The 16,546-nt window shown below is 41.5% G+C and overlaps 2 protein-coding genes across 5 annotated transcripts in view; one reads left to right on the plus strand and one right to left on the minus strand.

Moving 5' to 3' along the window:
* SRRM3 (serine/arginine repetitive matrix 3) overlaps positions 1-16,546 on the minus strand; it is a 180,661-nt gene that overhangs the window by 93,548 nt on the left and 70,567 nt on the right. The window lies entirely within an intron of this gene.
* LOC113415112 (kelch-like protein 24) lies at positions 10,466-15,698 on the plus strand. The gene is made up of 4 exons (XM_087954668.1): positions 10,466-10,564; positions 11,402-11,550; positions 13,342-13,569; positions 14,201-15,698. Exons 1-4 carry the CDS (start codon positions 10,466-10,468, stop codon positions 15,630-15,632), a joined length of 1,908 nt encoding a protein of 635 aa, XP_087810794.1. The 3' UTR covers positions 15,633-15,698.

Here is a 16,546-nt window from a genome sequence, read left to right on the forward strand (position 1 = left end):
TTATAAGAAAAAGAAACTTTCTTCTTCATTTTCAGCAAGCATATTCAATATTAACAACTTATCTCTATCTCTTAAAATACAACCAGCTACATCTTCATTCCATACCTCACCTCATTTACTATAAATTATCTCTAAATCTTCAGCTCTCCTTATTAATCAGCAAAGGTCCAGTAAAAAAGTAACAATACCTAACAAAATAAGTGTATAATCCTTCTTTCCATTTAATTTAAATACCCCTCTTCTCTCTCTTAACCATTAAGCATTGCAAAATAAAAAAGCTATTAAACATTACCAGATATAATAATATCTTATTTGAACTAAATGTTAGAAATTAATGCATTACACTGTTAAACATTTCCAAAAGAAAAACTATCCAATCCAAATAAGCAGGCGTGGGATTCAAATTTTTAACAACCAGTGGGTGTGGTTTAGTTGGTGGGCGTGGCTTGGTGGTCATGTTATTGGCTGGGCATGGCCAACTCAATATCATTCACATTGAGGCACGCATCTCCTCGCCTGGGGTCTCATGACTGTGGGGATCCTGCAACAATTGTAAGTGTGAAAAATGGTCATAAGTCACTTTTTTCAGTGCCATTGTAACTTTGAATGGTCACTCCACACAAGCAAAGTACCAGCAAAGGAGGGGAAAAAAATTTCAGAGACGTTCCTGAGACAGGAACTCTAGTCCTGCCAAGAATGTAATAAGGGTTAACGGAGAGGCGGTTTCTGTAAGCAACACCAGAATGTTTCCTTCCTGCCTTCCTTACAGGATTAGGCCAGTAATTTCTTCTAACAACCGGTTCTCCAAACTGCTTAGAATGTTAACAACCGGTTCTAGCAAATAGGTGCGAACTGGTAGAATCCCACCCTGCAAATAAGTATTAAACATTCACCAAAGATAGCAACTCATTTAACTGTAGTCAGATAAAAGAATTTTGTATTTTTTCCTTCTTCCAGGGTTACATCATGTTCTTAGTTAATTGGTTAGTTAATTCTCCATAAATGACTGTTCAGTTTTTATAATATTGCAATATTTTTCTTCATGATTAACTTGTTTGCTTGTTTGTTTGTTTTTTCTATTTTTTTTCCTGATCCTCTACATATAGTTTAAACTCTTTTGCCCATATTTTAGTTAAAGAAGAATTGCAAGAATTGCTAGGAAGATTCTTAAAGTTCAATTTCTGTTGGTTATGAGCTGTTTGTCATGTCAATTATGAAACCCTTAAAGTGCTATTGTTTGTAAAATGTTGACAACTAGAAATCATCTTTGCATGTCAACAAATTACCTATTAGCAGGTGTATAAATCAATTAAAGAAATAAATAACCTGCTAACTATTACTACATTTTCATTGTCAAATGCAAATGCAGTTATATGCAAGGCATTCAAGAATGTAAAGGATGTAATTTTCAAAGATACATTCTAAGAAAAATGATTTTATTACCATGGCTTGCTTCAAAATATTTTTCAAAAATTATTCTGCAACCCAGACTACCAATAGCTGCTCTCTAATATTAGAAATATCCTGCCAGTGGTGAAACCTTCAGGGATCTCGTGAATATTCAACATTTAGAAAAGATAATTTTAGGGAATAACTCATTTGAATGCTTGTAGGAGGGCATCCATTTCCCAGAGATTTGCAGACTTGCAGGGAAGAAAATTCTCTGTTTTCACACACATGGCATTCTACGAGTTTCCTTGTAATTCTAGAACAATCATTCTTATCTCCTGCTGAATCCACCACGGTAAGTGGCTGATTGCTTAATTACATTCTGTCCTCCCTTCTTTTTGTGCACTGATAGCAGACTAAAAATATGCATAGTCAAAGCTGAGGCCAACAGGGTTAGACAGCTGTATTTACGTTTCTCCTTGGTATTTGAGTGCTTCTTCAGAATTGGCTGAAAATTAGAAATGCATTAGCCAGCATATGTCCCCAGCTTGTAGTATGCCACCAACATTGATGAGGTTGCCATGAATCACATGCACAGGGTGTTACTTAAATGCATAATTGGGGGTGAGGGTAGGCAAAGGACCGGATCTGAATAATAAATCCTTGGGTGTGTTTTCCAGAGCCCTTTCCCAAAAAGTAATTAAATTCACCTTTGTCATATGACAGAGGCAGGGATGATTAAATCAGAAGGGACCCTCATAATAATTCCTCATTTGATTCACTTAACTTTATTTAAAAGTAACCATATTTAGTTTGGGTTTTGTACATCCACTTTTCCCTAAAATTACATAACACATCTAAAGCAGCTAATCTTGGATCAATAAAATACAACTGGTATTTGCAAAATAAGCCATTATACAGAATAACAGAATTGGAAGGGATCTTGGAGATTTTATAGTCCAATACCTTGCTCAAGCAGGAGACCCTATAACAGGGGTCTCCAAATTTGGCAAGTTTAAGACTTGGATTTCAACTCCCAGAATTCTCCAGCCAGCCTAGCAAATTCTGGGAGTTGAAGTCCACAAGTCTTAAACTTGCCAAGTTTGGAGGCCTCTGCCCTATAACCATTGTAGGGCTGTCCAATCTCTTCTTTAAAACCTCCAGTGATGCCTGAGCACACCTTAGCATGGCTCGACATGGTGCCTTTCCTCACACAACGTTATCGGGACAATAGCTGGCACAACCTAGCTATCCTCCATTTTAGATTAGACTAGTCTGATCTGTCTGCCCAGTCCCTGTGTAACCTTCTTTCCTCCTCTATACTTTTATCAGGTTTATTTGTGCATGTACCACATCAGGTGCTGAGTTGCTAGGAGACATTCAAGGGAAAGGTAGCAGTTGCTAAGTGCCCAAGGAACAAACACAGTGACCAGGATGCTGAGAAATAATTCAGTCAACTACCTCAGTCGTCCCTCACGCAAACTGGTTGAAAGAGAACCACTGCCAAGGAACAGCAAGGAGGGAACCATCATTCATGGAATTTGGCTAACTCTTGGTCTCAGAACATACAGAATTGACATAGAAAGCCAAGAATTATAGGTACCTTTCCCATTAATCCCAGATTTAAGTTTTCCTGTTTTACAACAAACCTAGCTAAATATCACTGCTGGTGGGGATACTTTATAGCTCTCCTTCTATTACATTTTTAAACACCACCCTATTTAATATGTATCCCAAACATATTTGTGTTTGTCTTCCACTATTTCAGTTCTTCCTGTGATGCTCCCACACATCCTGATCTTCCTAGAGCATCTCCTGTTGCCATGGCACCCAAGAAGAGTCTCACTTTTCTCTCCCCATAGCCTGCCTGAACTAGGCCTGGTGGAATGAAAGGGTGGCCTGGTCACCTGGGCAACCAAGCTGATATATCCCACCCCACTGGATGATGCATTACCGTAGAAACCTACCTGCTGTTTGCCCACCCATCTGTTTATTCCTCACCTGGGTGTTTTCATAGCTCCTGTCCCTGGCCCAGGTCGTGCTCTTCACATCCCATATAGCAGGTGGGCATAATTCTGGTTTCAAAAGAACTTCAAATTCCAACATTGCTTCCAGAAACAAAAGGGTGGCTTTGGGGGAGGCCCCAGAGGCAAAATGGCAGCTCAGATGCTAGAAACAAATACTTAACACCGCATTCAGCTTAAGAAAGTTTCTAAAACCATCAACAAAATAAGATATCACTTTAGGCACATAGTTGTGCACAGAGCATCAATACCAAAGACCTGCTCACCTCGGATGCCGTTCTCATTCAATATAATGAGACCCTACCCATCGCCGTCACATGCGACGCCTCACCATTTGGCGTCGGCGCTGTCCTCAGCCATACACTCCCAGACGGAAAAGAAGCACCCATCGCTTTCTTTTCAAGAACACTCAGCAAACCCGAAAGAAACTACAGCCAATTAGATAAGGAGGCACTGGCCATCGTCGCAGCAGTAAAGAAGTTCCACAGTACCTCTACGGCCGCCGATTCACCCTCATCACGGACCACAAGCCGCTGCTAGGCATCCTGGCGGGGAACAAGGCCACCCGAACATCCTATCCCCAGGATGACAAGGTGGTCTGAGTTCCTCGCCGCCTACGACTACCGGCTCACACACAGACCGGGTAAGACGATCTCCCATGCAGACGCGTTGAGCCGCTCGCCGCTTCCCGACCTAGACGGCGATCCAGCTCCCACGACGACCACCCTCAGCATAGAGACATTGCCGGACCTACCCATAACCCGCGTCAGACATTGCCCGAGAGACTAATAAAGACAAGCGTCTGACGCGGTATTACATTGGGTAGCAAAGGGATGGCCAGAGAAAGACAGCGATGATGCATTCAGGACATTCCGAAACCGGCAAACAGAACTGTCACTACAAAAGGTTGTTTGTTATGGGGGACAGGGTGGTCATACCGGAAAAACTGCAAGGGAAGGTATTACAATTATTACGAAGGGCACCCGGGGATTGTGAGGACTAAAGCTTTAGCCAGAAGCTATGCTTGGTGGCCAGGTATGGACAAGGAGATCGAGGCCTGGGTAGCCAAGTGCTCGCGCTGCCAAGAAACCAGACCAAATCCCCCGCAGCACCAATTTTAGAATGGGAAACACCCAGGGGACCATGGTCGAGACTCCATATAGACTTTGCCGGGCCCACAAAAGGGAACACATTCCTCATCACGGTGGATGCTTACTCCAACTGGCTGGAGGTAAGCAACATGAAGACCACCACAACAGATGCGGTAATCAAGGTCTTAAACAAACTCTTCGCAACCCACGGTCTCCCGGATGTCATCGTGTCAGACAACGGACCCCAGTTCACCTCGCTGGAATTCGAAAGATTCCTAGCGGAGCGAGGCATACGACACGCACTGACAGCGACGGCGCATCCGGCGGCCAATGGTAGGGCAGAACGGATGGTTCAATTTACAAAAAGAACCCTCCAAAAGATCGAACACGGGGACATACAAGAAAAAATAAATAAAATGCTCCTAATACAACATATCACCCCTAACACAACGACTAACAAAAGCCCGGCAGAATTACTAATGGGGAGAAAACTAAGGTCACCACTCGACAGACTACACCCCACATACAACCCGGAAAAACCCCCGGACTCATCTAGCAAGCACCGGGTTTTTGCACCAGGCGACGCAGTCTATGCAAAAAACCTTACCGGAGACCCACTATGGGTACCGGCAACTATAACCCAACTGACAGGACCCCACTCCTACCGGCTACAGACAACCGACGGACAAACATGGAACGCCACATCGATCAAATAAGATCAAGAACAAAAAACACAACCGACACGCAACCAAACACAGGCGACCCCGATAACACAAACCAAGAGGGGAGGGAAGATACAGAGGATCAAATAGGAAATAACCAGCAATACTCACCAGTCAACAGCCAGCCCGAAGTCTCACCAGGAAGGAACAGCCAGGCCAGCTCAACCAGCCCGGAAAGACCAGGCAGGAGCGGCGAAAGTCGCAGCTTCGACCAACCCGGGTAGACCGGGAGGGAGCTGCAACAAGAGGCCCAGCGACACCTTCCAGGGGTTCCATCGACAGGGCCAAGAGAAACAGAAGTCCCGACCGAACCGGCCGGGAACCAAACAACAACTAAGCTGCGCAAGTCAAGTAGACAAGTACGAAGCCCGCCTACCTACGGGACTACGTTACGTAGGACCGAACCAAGAGGGAGGGTGTTCTGTACAAGTCAATTTACATACTCGTAGCCCAGCGTCGCGATTGGTTAAGACGCGCGGCGACGGATTGGTCGGCGAGCCGCACTGATTGGTCGTTCACGAATCCCCAGCGATTGGTGGAAACAAATCGCGGGAGATTCAGCGGTGTCATTGGCCGGGGCCGCCGCGGCTCGGGAATAAAAAGCCGCAGTTTTTCCCTTCAAGCTTAAGCTGTATCAGGAGCCAATAAAGAGCTGAAACCAAGTCACTGACTCCGAGCTTCCTTTCACGACGGACACGACAGAATCCATTCTCAAAAAAGATTATAAGAAAAAGAAACTTTCTTCTTCATTTTCAGAAAGCATATTCAATATTAACAACTTATCTCTATCTCTTAAAATACAACCAGCTACATCTTCATTCCATACCTCACCTCATTTACTATAAATTATCTCTAAATCTTCAGCTCTCCTTATTAATCAGCAAAGGTCCAGTAAAAAAGTAACAATACCTAACAAAATAAGTGTATAATCCTTCTTTCCATTTAATTTAAATACCCCTCTTCTCTCTCTTAACCATTAAGCATTGCAAAATAAAAAAGCTATTAAACATTACCAGATATAATAATATCTTATTTGAACTAAATGTTAGAAACTAATGCATTACACTGTTAAACATTTCCAAAAGAAAAACTATCCAATCCAAATAAGCAGGGGTGGGATTCAAAATTTTTAACAACCAGTGGGTGTGGCTTAGTTGGTGGGCGTGGCTTGGTGGTCATGTTATTGGCTGGGCATGGCCAACTCAATATCATTCACATTGAGGCACGCATCTCCTCGCCTGGGGTCTCATGACTGTGGGGATCCTGCAACAATTGTAAGTGTGAAAAATGGTCATAAGTCACTTTTTTCAGTGCCATTGTAACTTTGAATGGTCACTCCACCCAAGCAAAGTACCAGCAAAGGAGGGGGAAAAAACTCCAGAGAAGTTCCTGAGACAGGAAGTCTAGTCCTGCCAAGAATGTAATAAGGGTTAACGGAGAGGCGGTTTCTGTAAGCAACACCAGAATGTTTCCTTCCTGCCTTCCTTACAGGATTAGGCCAGTAATTTCTTCTAACAACCGGTTCTCCAAACTGCTTAGAATGTTAACAACCGGTTCTAGCAAATAGGTGCGAACTGGTAGAATCCCACCCCTGCAAATAAGTATTAAACATTCACCAAAGATAGCAACTCATTTAACTGTAGTCAGATAAAAGAATTTTGTATTTTTTCCTTCTTCCAGGGTTACATCATGTTCTTAGTTAATTGGTTAGTTAATTCTCCATAAATGACTGTTCAGTTTTTATAATATTGCAATATTTTTCTTCATGATTAACTTGTTTGCTTGTTTGTTTGTTTTTTCTATTTTTTTTCCTGATCCTCTACATATAGTTTAAACTCTTTTGCCCATATTTTAGTTAAGGAAGAATTGCAAGAATTGCTAGGAAGATTCTTCAAGTTCAATTTCTGTTGGTTATGAGCTTTGTTTGTCATGTCAGTTATTAAACCCTTAAAGTGCTATCATTTGTAAAATGTTGACAACTAGAAATCATCTTTGCATGTCAACAAATTACCTATTAGCAGGTGTATAAATCAATTAAAGAAATAAATAACCTGCTAACTATTACTATATTTTCATTGTCAAATGCAAATACAGTTATATGCAAGGCATTCAAGAATGTAAAGGATGTAATTTTCAAAGATACATTCTAAGAAAAATGATTTTATTACCATGGCTTGCTTCAAAATATTTTTCAAAAATTATTCCGCAACCCAGAAACCAATAGTTGCTCTCTAATATTAGAAATATCCTGCCAGTGGTGAAACCTTCAGGGATCTCGTGAATATTCAACATTTAGAAAAGATAATTTTAGGGAATAACTCATTTGAATGCTTGTAGGAGGGCATCCATTTCCCAGAGATTTGCAGACTTGCAGGGAAGAAAATTCTCTGTTTTCACACACATGGCATTCTACGAGTTTCCTTGTAATTCTAGAACAATCATTCTTATCTCCTGCTGAATCCACCACGGTAAGTGGCTGATTGCTTAATTACATTCTGTCCTCCCTTCTTTTTGTGCACTGATAGCAGACTAAAAATATGCATAGTCAAAGCTGAGGCCAACAGGGTTAGACAGCTGTATTTACGTTTCTCCTTGGTATTTGAGTGCTTCTTCAGAATTGGCTGAAAATTAGAAATGCATTAGCCAGCATATGTCCCCAGCTTGTAGTATGCCACCAACATTGATGAGGTTGCCATGAATCACATGCACAGGGTGTTACTTAAATGCATAATTGGGGGTGAGGGTAGGCAAAGGACCGGATCTGAATAATAAATCCTTGGGTGTGTTTTCCAGAGCCCTTTCCAAAAAAAGTAATTAAATTCACCTTTGTCATATGACAGAGGCAGGGATGATTAAATCAGAAGGGACCCTCATAATAATTCCTCAGTTGATTCACTTAACTTTATTTAAAAGTAACCATATTTAGTTTGGGTTTTGTACATCCACTTTTCCCTAAAATTACATAACACATCTAAAGCAGCTAATCTTGGATCAATAAAATACAACTGGTATTTGCAAAATAAGCCATTATACAGAATAACAGAATTGGAAGGGATCTTGGAGATTTTATAGTCCAATACCTTGCTCAAGCAGGAGACCCTATAACAGGGGTCTCCAAATTTGGCAAGTTTAAGACTTGTGGATTTCAACTCCCAGAATTCTCCAGCCAGCCTAGCAAATTCTGGGAGTTGAAGTCCACAAGTCTTAAACTTGCCAAGTTTGGAGGCCTCTGCCCTATAACCATTGTAGGGCTGTCCAATCTCTTCTTTAAAACCTCCAGTGATGCCTGAGCACACCTTAGCATGGCTCGACATGGTGCCTTTCCTCACACAACGTTCTCGGGACAATAGCTGGCACAACCTAGCTATCCTCCATTTTAGATTAGACTAGTCTGATCTGTCTGCCCAGTCCCTGTGTAACCTTCTTTCCTCCTCTATACTTTTATCAGGTTTATTTGTGCATGTACCACATCAGGTGCTGAGTTGCTAGGAGACATTCAAGGGAAAGGTAGCAGTTGCTAAGTGCCCAAGGAACAAACACAGTGACCAGGATGCTGAGAAATAATTCAGTCAACTACCTCAGTCGTCCCTCACGCAAACTGGTTGAAAGAGAACCACTGCCAAGGAACAGCAAGGAGGGAACCATCATTCATGGAATTTGGCTAACTCTTGGTCTCAGAACATACAGAATTGACATAGAAAGCCAAGAATTATAGGTACCTTTCCCATTAATCCCAGATTTAAGTTTTCCTGTTTTACAACAAACCTAGCTAAATATCACTGCTGGTGGGGATACTTTATAGCTCTCCTTCTATTACATTTTTTAAACACCACCCTATTTAATATGTATCCCAAACATATTTGTGTTTGTCTTCCACTATTTCAGTTCTTCCTGTGATGCTCCCACACATCCTGATCTTCCTAGAGCATCTCCTGTTGCCATGGCACCCAAGAAGAGTCTCACTTTTCTCTCCCCATAGCCTGCCTGAACTAGGCCTGGTGGAATGAAAGGGTGGCCTGGTCACCTGGGCAACCAAGCTGATATATCCCACCCCACTGGATGATGCATTACCGTAGAAACCTACCTGCTGTTTGCCCACCCATCTGTTTATTCCTCACCTGGGTGTTTTCATAGCTCCTGTCCCTGGCCCAGGTCGTGCTCTTCACATCCCATATAGCAGGTGGGCATAATTCTGGTTTCAAAAGAACTTCAAATTCCAACATTGCTTCCAGAAACAAAAGGGTGGCTTTGGGGAGGCCCCAGAGGCAAAATGGCAGCTCAGATGCTAGAAACAAATACTTAACACCACATTCAGCTTAAGAAAGTTTCTACAACCATCAACAAAATAAGATATCACTTTAGGCACATAGTTGTGCACAGAGCATCAACCTGGGTGAGAAGCTGTTTAGACCAAATGTCCTTGAGCAATACTGTCATGGTTTGACAAAGGATGAAGAAGTTCAACATTTAAAGGAAAGCAAGAGCAAAGACCTAGCTGACAGAAACTGGAAGGGATTTTGTCATACATGAATGGGAAAGGAACTGGGGAATTGGAGGATTGGGTGCTTTGTTTTATAAATTAGTGTAAGCCTGTTTAAGATTGGACTCTTCTGGGGTGTAAGTTTCCCTTGCTACAGAGGAAGGAAATATGCCCCTGGTTTTCAGCAGTTGTGGATAAGGGAGATGGGTCAGAAAAGCTGCCATGACCCTGCAACTGAGCTCTTTTTTTGCATGCATCAAATATGTGATGCACATAAAAGGAGGTAAGGCTTTTATCCCATTATCACAGTAAACAACTTGATTCTATTATTTGCACCTTGGTTGTTGGGGGGGGGGGGAGGATATGGATGGCTACATAAAAGAAAATAATTGGCTAAATGATGTACAAGTTGCAGGGCATCTAGACTAAGATAGACCACCTACAGTTCCCAGCACCCAGTTTTTGGCTCCAGGACATCTTAAATTCATATCACCATGTGTTATTACATGGCTGGCTCTTGTTAAATCTTTGCAAAGCACATCACCGTTGGAATATTTAGAAAATCCTTTCCAGAAGGCAACAGATGGTACCTGGCTTTATATATCTTCCCTTTAAAAGGTCTTCTTTTTCAGAGGTGATGTAAAGGATCTCCATGCAAACACATCAAAGTGACAGCATTATTTTCCCTTTCCAACCATCTCCCCTCCTGCTTTGTAAACTCAACAGCAGCACCTAACATTCTGTATCTTTAGATGGACAATGACTAATGCTACAGACTTTCTGAGGGACAAAGAGATGCAGTTAGATGAGACTTCAAGTCAGGACTCCTCTCTGAGGCACTTCATTGGGCAGGGTAAGGTTGGATCATTTCTGACTGTTTCCATTGCATCCCTCAGGGTAAAATATTTTCAAGTGTTGGCAAAAGTGGTGAGCTTCCATACTAGTCAATGTGTAAAATGTGATTCTACATGCACATTTGTATCCCTTGGGTATTCAATCTGTTTGCATAGCAACCAAGCTGAAGAATCCAAGCTGTTTATAGGGCTTCAGTATTGAAATATTTTACTGTCAATAATTACTGGTTATCAAGACCTTGGTATTTGCTAGAAAGCTGTTTCTTTCAGTCTTGGATATTCTGAAGTTCTCATAAATCCAGAGCTTAGAGAAAGGAATCTTTCAAATGCATACTGAGATTTTTGGTTTTTTTAATTGCTTCATTTATTTTAAGATAAAACAGAGTTCAGAAGCTCAACCCTGATATGTCTTCCTTCAAATTAAGACTTTTTAGAATCTAATATATCATGAAATGGCAAACATGTTATACGATATTATCTTGATAATCTTGTCCAGCAAGATTATATTCTGTTCTAAAGAAATACTACCAGAGTGCTTGGCCCCTTCCAACAGGAATATATTCTTATATACTGTACTCATACTTATATACTTATTTATTTATATCCCCTCTTTATTATTTTTATAAACAATTCAAGGTGGTAAACATATTATTACTCCTTCCTCCCACAACTATTTCTCCCAGAACTTTGTGAAGTGAGTTGGGTTGAGAGGGATGTCTGGCCCAAAGTCACCCAGTCAACTTTCATGCCTAAGGCAAGACTTGAACTCACAGTCTCCTGGTTTCTAAACTAGTGCCTTAATATCTGGACCAAACTGGCTCCATTGTTTTGTGATGTGTAGAAGTACAATATCATATTTTTCCTTCCTCAATCCCTTTCAATCAGTTACATCATCTCTTCTACCCCTGTAGGTATCAAGGAGTTGTACCAGGATCAACAGCTCTGTGATATCACTCTGGTGGCTGATGGAAGAAGATTTCCATGCCACAGGTAGGCAACTGTTGTCAATAAATGAATTAAAATCTTCTATACAGTTTCTGCAAAAGAGGTTGTTTGCAGTTTCCATTTCTAATTTTCTGGCTTATTCTCAAGGTGATTGAATTTTTAAAAACTTAGTTTGGCAGTCAGAGGGAATATGATGTTACTGCTGATACTGTTCATTTTTATACATCATTCTGTCATTTTGAAGCTTCTGTAATTGCCCGTGTCTCTGAAACTCGAAAAAAAACCTAAATAAGAGGAGTTCCTATGTAATTTTTTTTTCCTTTGGAATTTAATCTAAATTTAGGAAATGAAATGGAAGTGGGAAGCACTGCAGGTCACTAAAAGGGGATTGACCACTGAAAAATAGGATATTTGGACATACTTTTTCATCATTTCCTAATGAATGAAAAAATATCACATTGCACCAGTGAGAATTTCAAAGTTCTCTTCTTTGAAAAGTTTAGTCCTCTTTAATCCACTTGAATAAAAACTAGTAAATATTGTATGGCTCTAGGAATAACTCATGATGTATTTAGGGGGAATTCATAATTGATGTTGAAATGAAATAGGTCATTTAAAAACAGTAACTGTGAAAGGGACCTTGGAATCCTAGTGGATGATCACTTAAATATGAGCCAGCAGTGTGCAGCAGCAACCAAAAAAGCTAATACTGTACAATTCTTCATTGTATAAACAGGCATGGAATCAAATTCACGTGAAGTATTAATACCACCTTATAAATCCTTAGTAAGACTATATTTGGAATAATGCATCCAGTTTTGGTCACCACACTACAAAAAAGATGTGGCAGCTTTGGAAAAAGTGCAAGAGCAACTAAGATGATTAAACACCTGAAGATTAAAAAAAAATGAAGAATGGTTTGGGTTTCACTAGTCTAGAGAAAAGTATGACCAGGGGTGATAGCAATGTTTCATTATTTGAAGGGCTGCCACAAAGAAGAGGGGATCACCTTATTTTCCAAAGCACCAGAGGGCAGGACAAGAAACAATGGATGGAAACTAATCAAGGGGAGAAACAACCTGGAATTAAGGAGAAACTTTCTAACAGTGAGAACAATTAACCAGTGGAATAGCTTGCCTTCAGAAGTTGTGGGTGTTCATCACCAGAGGTTTTTAAGAAGAGTCTGGACAGCCACTTGTCTGAAATGGTATAGGGTAGGGGTGTCGAACTCACATTGTCAAGGCGGCATCACGTGACATATCGGGACTTCCCCCCCCTTCACTAAATGGGGGGAGATCATGTGATGCATCCGGCCCATGGACTGCGTGTTTGACACCCCTGATATAGGGTCTCCTGCTTGAGCTGGACTAGAAGACCTCCAAGGTCCCTTCCAGCTCTATTGTATTTTATTCTATTTCTATGGCAGATTGATAGATTCTAATTCTTGTTCTATCCTAGCAGCAATATTGAGAAGAGTTGGAACTCAAACAACATCCAGATACTCACTGGCTTCTCAGATTTGTTAGAGGATCTATCCACAAAGAGCCCACCAAAGTTAAATAATTGGCCCACAGAAAATAACTCATGATAATAGAATTATATGGAGAATATAAAGCAGATTAGCCCTACACTGAATGCAATTACTCTTCCATCTAGCAGCTTATGGTAGCCCGCAATTTAGACCAATTGGAAGGTCTCTGCTGAGTCTTTCTTAAATCCTGCTTTTTGAGATCTTGGAGATACTGTGAATTAAACTAGAACAATTTTCTTGCAAAGAGTGTGCACTTTTCCACAATGATTACTGCTTTCTCTTTCTTCTGGTTGCTTCCCCATCAGAATACTCTTAGCTTCGGTCAGCCTCTACTTCCAGCGCATGCTCACCAGCACCTTCAAGGAATCACGGGAAGGAGAAATCGTGCTTATGGACTTATCTGCCACTTGCCTCCAAAGCCTCCTGGATTATGTCTACACTGGGGAATTGCTGCTTCTTGGAGATGAGGCAGAAGAACTGTTCACGGCAGCCAGTAGACTTCAGATTACTTCTGCACTAGATATTATCACGAGGTATAGGAAGGAATCTAAATCAGTTTATTTACATGTCTGAATCAGTGAAGATGATTATTTTTATAGGCCTTAAGATCTTGTTCCTAATGTGTCCCGGATAAATAATTCCCCATGAAACCCTGCTTCTTGGCATTGCCCAGAAATACCAGGATTTTGGTAACTTCTGGAAGTATTGAGGTACCACACATGCAATCCCTTGTGTTATTGGCCAAACTAGCTGGCACTGAGAGGAATTGAACCCCAAATTTTTGGACAATACTAGCTTGACTACTCTAGGATGCCAGCAGATTCTGTTTAATTGCTTTTTTTTTTTTTTATGTCAGGACAAAATCTGTCTGGGGGAACCACACCATTTTGTAGGAATCTGTGTTTCCGTTGCTAAAGGTTCTATCAATCACATCCAATACCTCTTACAGATCTTCCTAATTTGTCTAATTCCTTTTAATTTATTTTTTTTGTTTTAAAAGATATGTGCACTGCCCTTTGAGTATCAGAATTACTTAGAGAAGTACAATAAAATACAATAAAAACTAATCTCATTAGAATATAACAAGCAATTACACAAAATGAGACTGAGTGTTCAAGGTTCATTTTTACCAAAGTCTATTATGTCATCTCTTGCTCTTTATAGATTTCTCAGAGAAAGGATTTCCATGGAGAATTGTCTGGAGCTTTATGTGCTGGCATATTCCCACAACCACCGACCTCTACTCCACTCAACGTCAAGTTACATTGCTTTTCACTTTGAACATCTCTCAGAGCTTCCTGCTTTCTTATACTTGGATGTTGGTATCCTGATTACCATTATTGCTTCAGAAATCCTGGTTGTGGACTCAGAACTGATTGTGTACAGAGCTGTGCGCCGTTGGGTCACCTATAATCTTGCTGAGCGACTCCCAAAGTTTGCAGCACTTATGGATTATGTTCGTCTTCCCCTCTTGACCCCAGAGGAACTTGCTGAGGTCCGGGCTCAAACAGAAGAATTTTATGAGTGTGTGCGTCTCCCTTGGGAGGAGCTTAGTGTGGAAGAAAGGTTGTGGGCAAGTAGAGGGCTGAGGCATGGCATGTATCGTGAAGGAATGGTGTGCGTGGGTCTCCCAAAATGGAGTGAAGTCAATTTTGAGGATGAGAAGTTGGATTCTCATGTGCATTTCTTTGACCCTTCCATCGATCAATGGGATCAGCTCCCTGACCTGAAATCAGTGACATCTCCCAGTTGTACCTCCATGGGTCATAAACTCTACATATCTGGTGGGCAGCATTTAGATGGTTCATATTCAGACAACCTACTTGTATATGATACTCTTGGGGGCTGCTGGTCCCAGCTTCCCTCCATGTCCACAGGTCGAGCTTGGCATGCTTTCCTCGTATGCAAGAAAAAGATATACGTTGCTGGTGGCTGGGATGCTGCAGGGACACTGATAAGTGCAGAGACCTATGACTTGGAGCAAGAAGAATGGATAACCATCTCTAGCCTTCCCTTTCCACTGTCCTATTTTGCTTCTGCGGCACTCAGGAGCAAGCTGTATCTCATTGGTGGAGAGATGGGTGACTCTGACTTGCCAATTCCCCACAAGGGATTCCTGGTTTATGATGTCATATCAGGAGCCTGGTCCCAGATCCCCACAGCCTTGGAATTTTATGAAGCCAGTGCCGTCACGTTGGGCAACAACATCTTTGTGGTTGGTGGGCTCTCTGGAGAGGATACTCAAGGAATCCGCCACTTCACCCAGTGTTGTATTTGCTTGCTCAGAGATGGTACCACCAATCCTAACATCTCTGTCCCATTGCTTCCCATAGCTATCTCTTATCCTGGCGTTGCCTGCTGGAGAAAGAGGATCTATGTCTTTGGAGGAGACAGCAATAACCGTTATTCCAGTATAATCCTGTACTGGGAGCCAGGCCAAAACTCCTGGACCCAGTGCTCAGCAAGCCTACCTGATCCTAACTATGGGGCATTTGGGTTTGGCTGCATACCACTTAAGGTGCCTCGAAAACATATCCTCAGCATCTTTCATAGGGGATCAGCCACAGCAGTAACAGAGCACGCAAGCTGCAGTTAAGTATGCTACATGGCACCCCACCTACTTGGCAACCATTGCTGCTGTTTTTCATGAACGAGCTAATATTTCAAAGGAGAGACCGGAAGGCAAATATCTAGTGGTTATCTTAGGTCACAGTATTAATTCAGACGTCCTCTATGAGCAACCAAATCAGCTTCCACCGCTTTTGACATGAAACAGTCATTTTGACTCTCATCTCCCCTTTCTATCTCCTTGACTTCTCCAAAACTTTGCCTCTGCAACAGAGCCCAACATATTGTACATCTTGCCTCAATTTTCTATGTGAGTTTTCTTCTATCTCAGTCAAACTGACATTCCAATTACTGCAGGATGTGGAAAATCAGGGCCACTGCTGAAAATTGGGATGTCTTATATTCTCCGGTTTATAAATATTCTCTGAAATGCAAAACTTCAGCCAACAATTAGAAGCTCTAACTGTTCTTCAGTCTGTTTATTATCAGGCTCCAAAACTGTGTACAGACTGCAGTAGAATATCTGGACCAGCTTACATTCCGCTTCCTGATGCATTGTTTTGCTTTAGGCATTTTTAGTGCTCCATGTGAAATATTATGTGAGAGTCCTACATCACCCAGAAAAGGGTCCTTCAAAGAAGGTTCTAGGCCTCTGTAGGCCCTTCCTCCACTCCGGGAATGATCCAAAGGCAACACAAAACTGGGTCGAAGAAATAAGAGAGTTTTCAAAATAGCTATGGAAGATTTATAGGGAATACTGAAAACAACAGGACTAAGGCCAAGGAGCAAGAAAGAAACAAGAGATGGCAGAGTATATGATTTTCATACTTTGAGCCACACACAGTGAAAAGTCTGCTAACAGAGGAAGTTTATATGAGGAGAAGAAAAGACATGGAAAAGGAGGGAGCCAGGCAAAACGCCAACTCTTAAAGCAACACAGCT

The sequence above is a fragment of the Notechis scutatus genome, chromosome 1 (genome assembly GCF_049901735.1).
Source record: "Notechis scutatus isolate UNSWTSFEM ecotype Mainland chromosome 1, rNotScu1.2, whole genome shotgun sequence".
In the NCBI taxonomy this organism is placed as follows: domain Eukaryota; kingdom Metazoa; phylum Chordata; class Lepidosauria; order Squamata; family Elapidae; genus Notechis; species Notechis scutatus.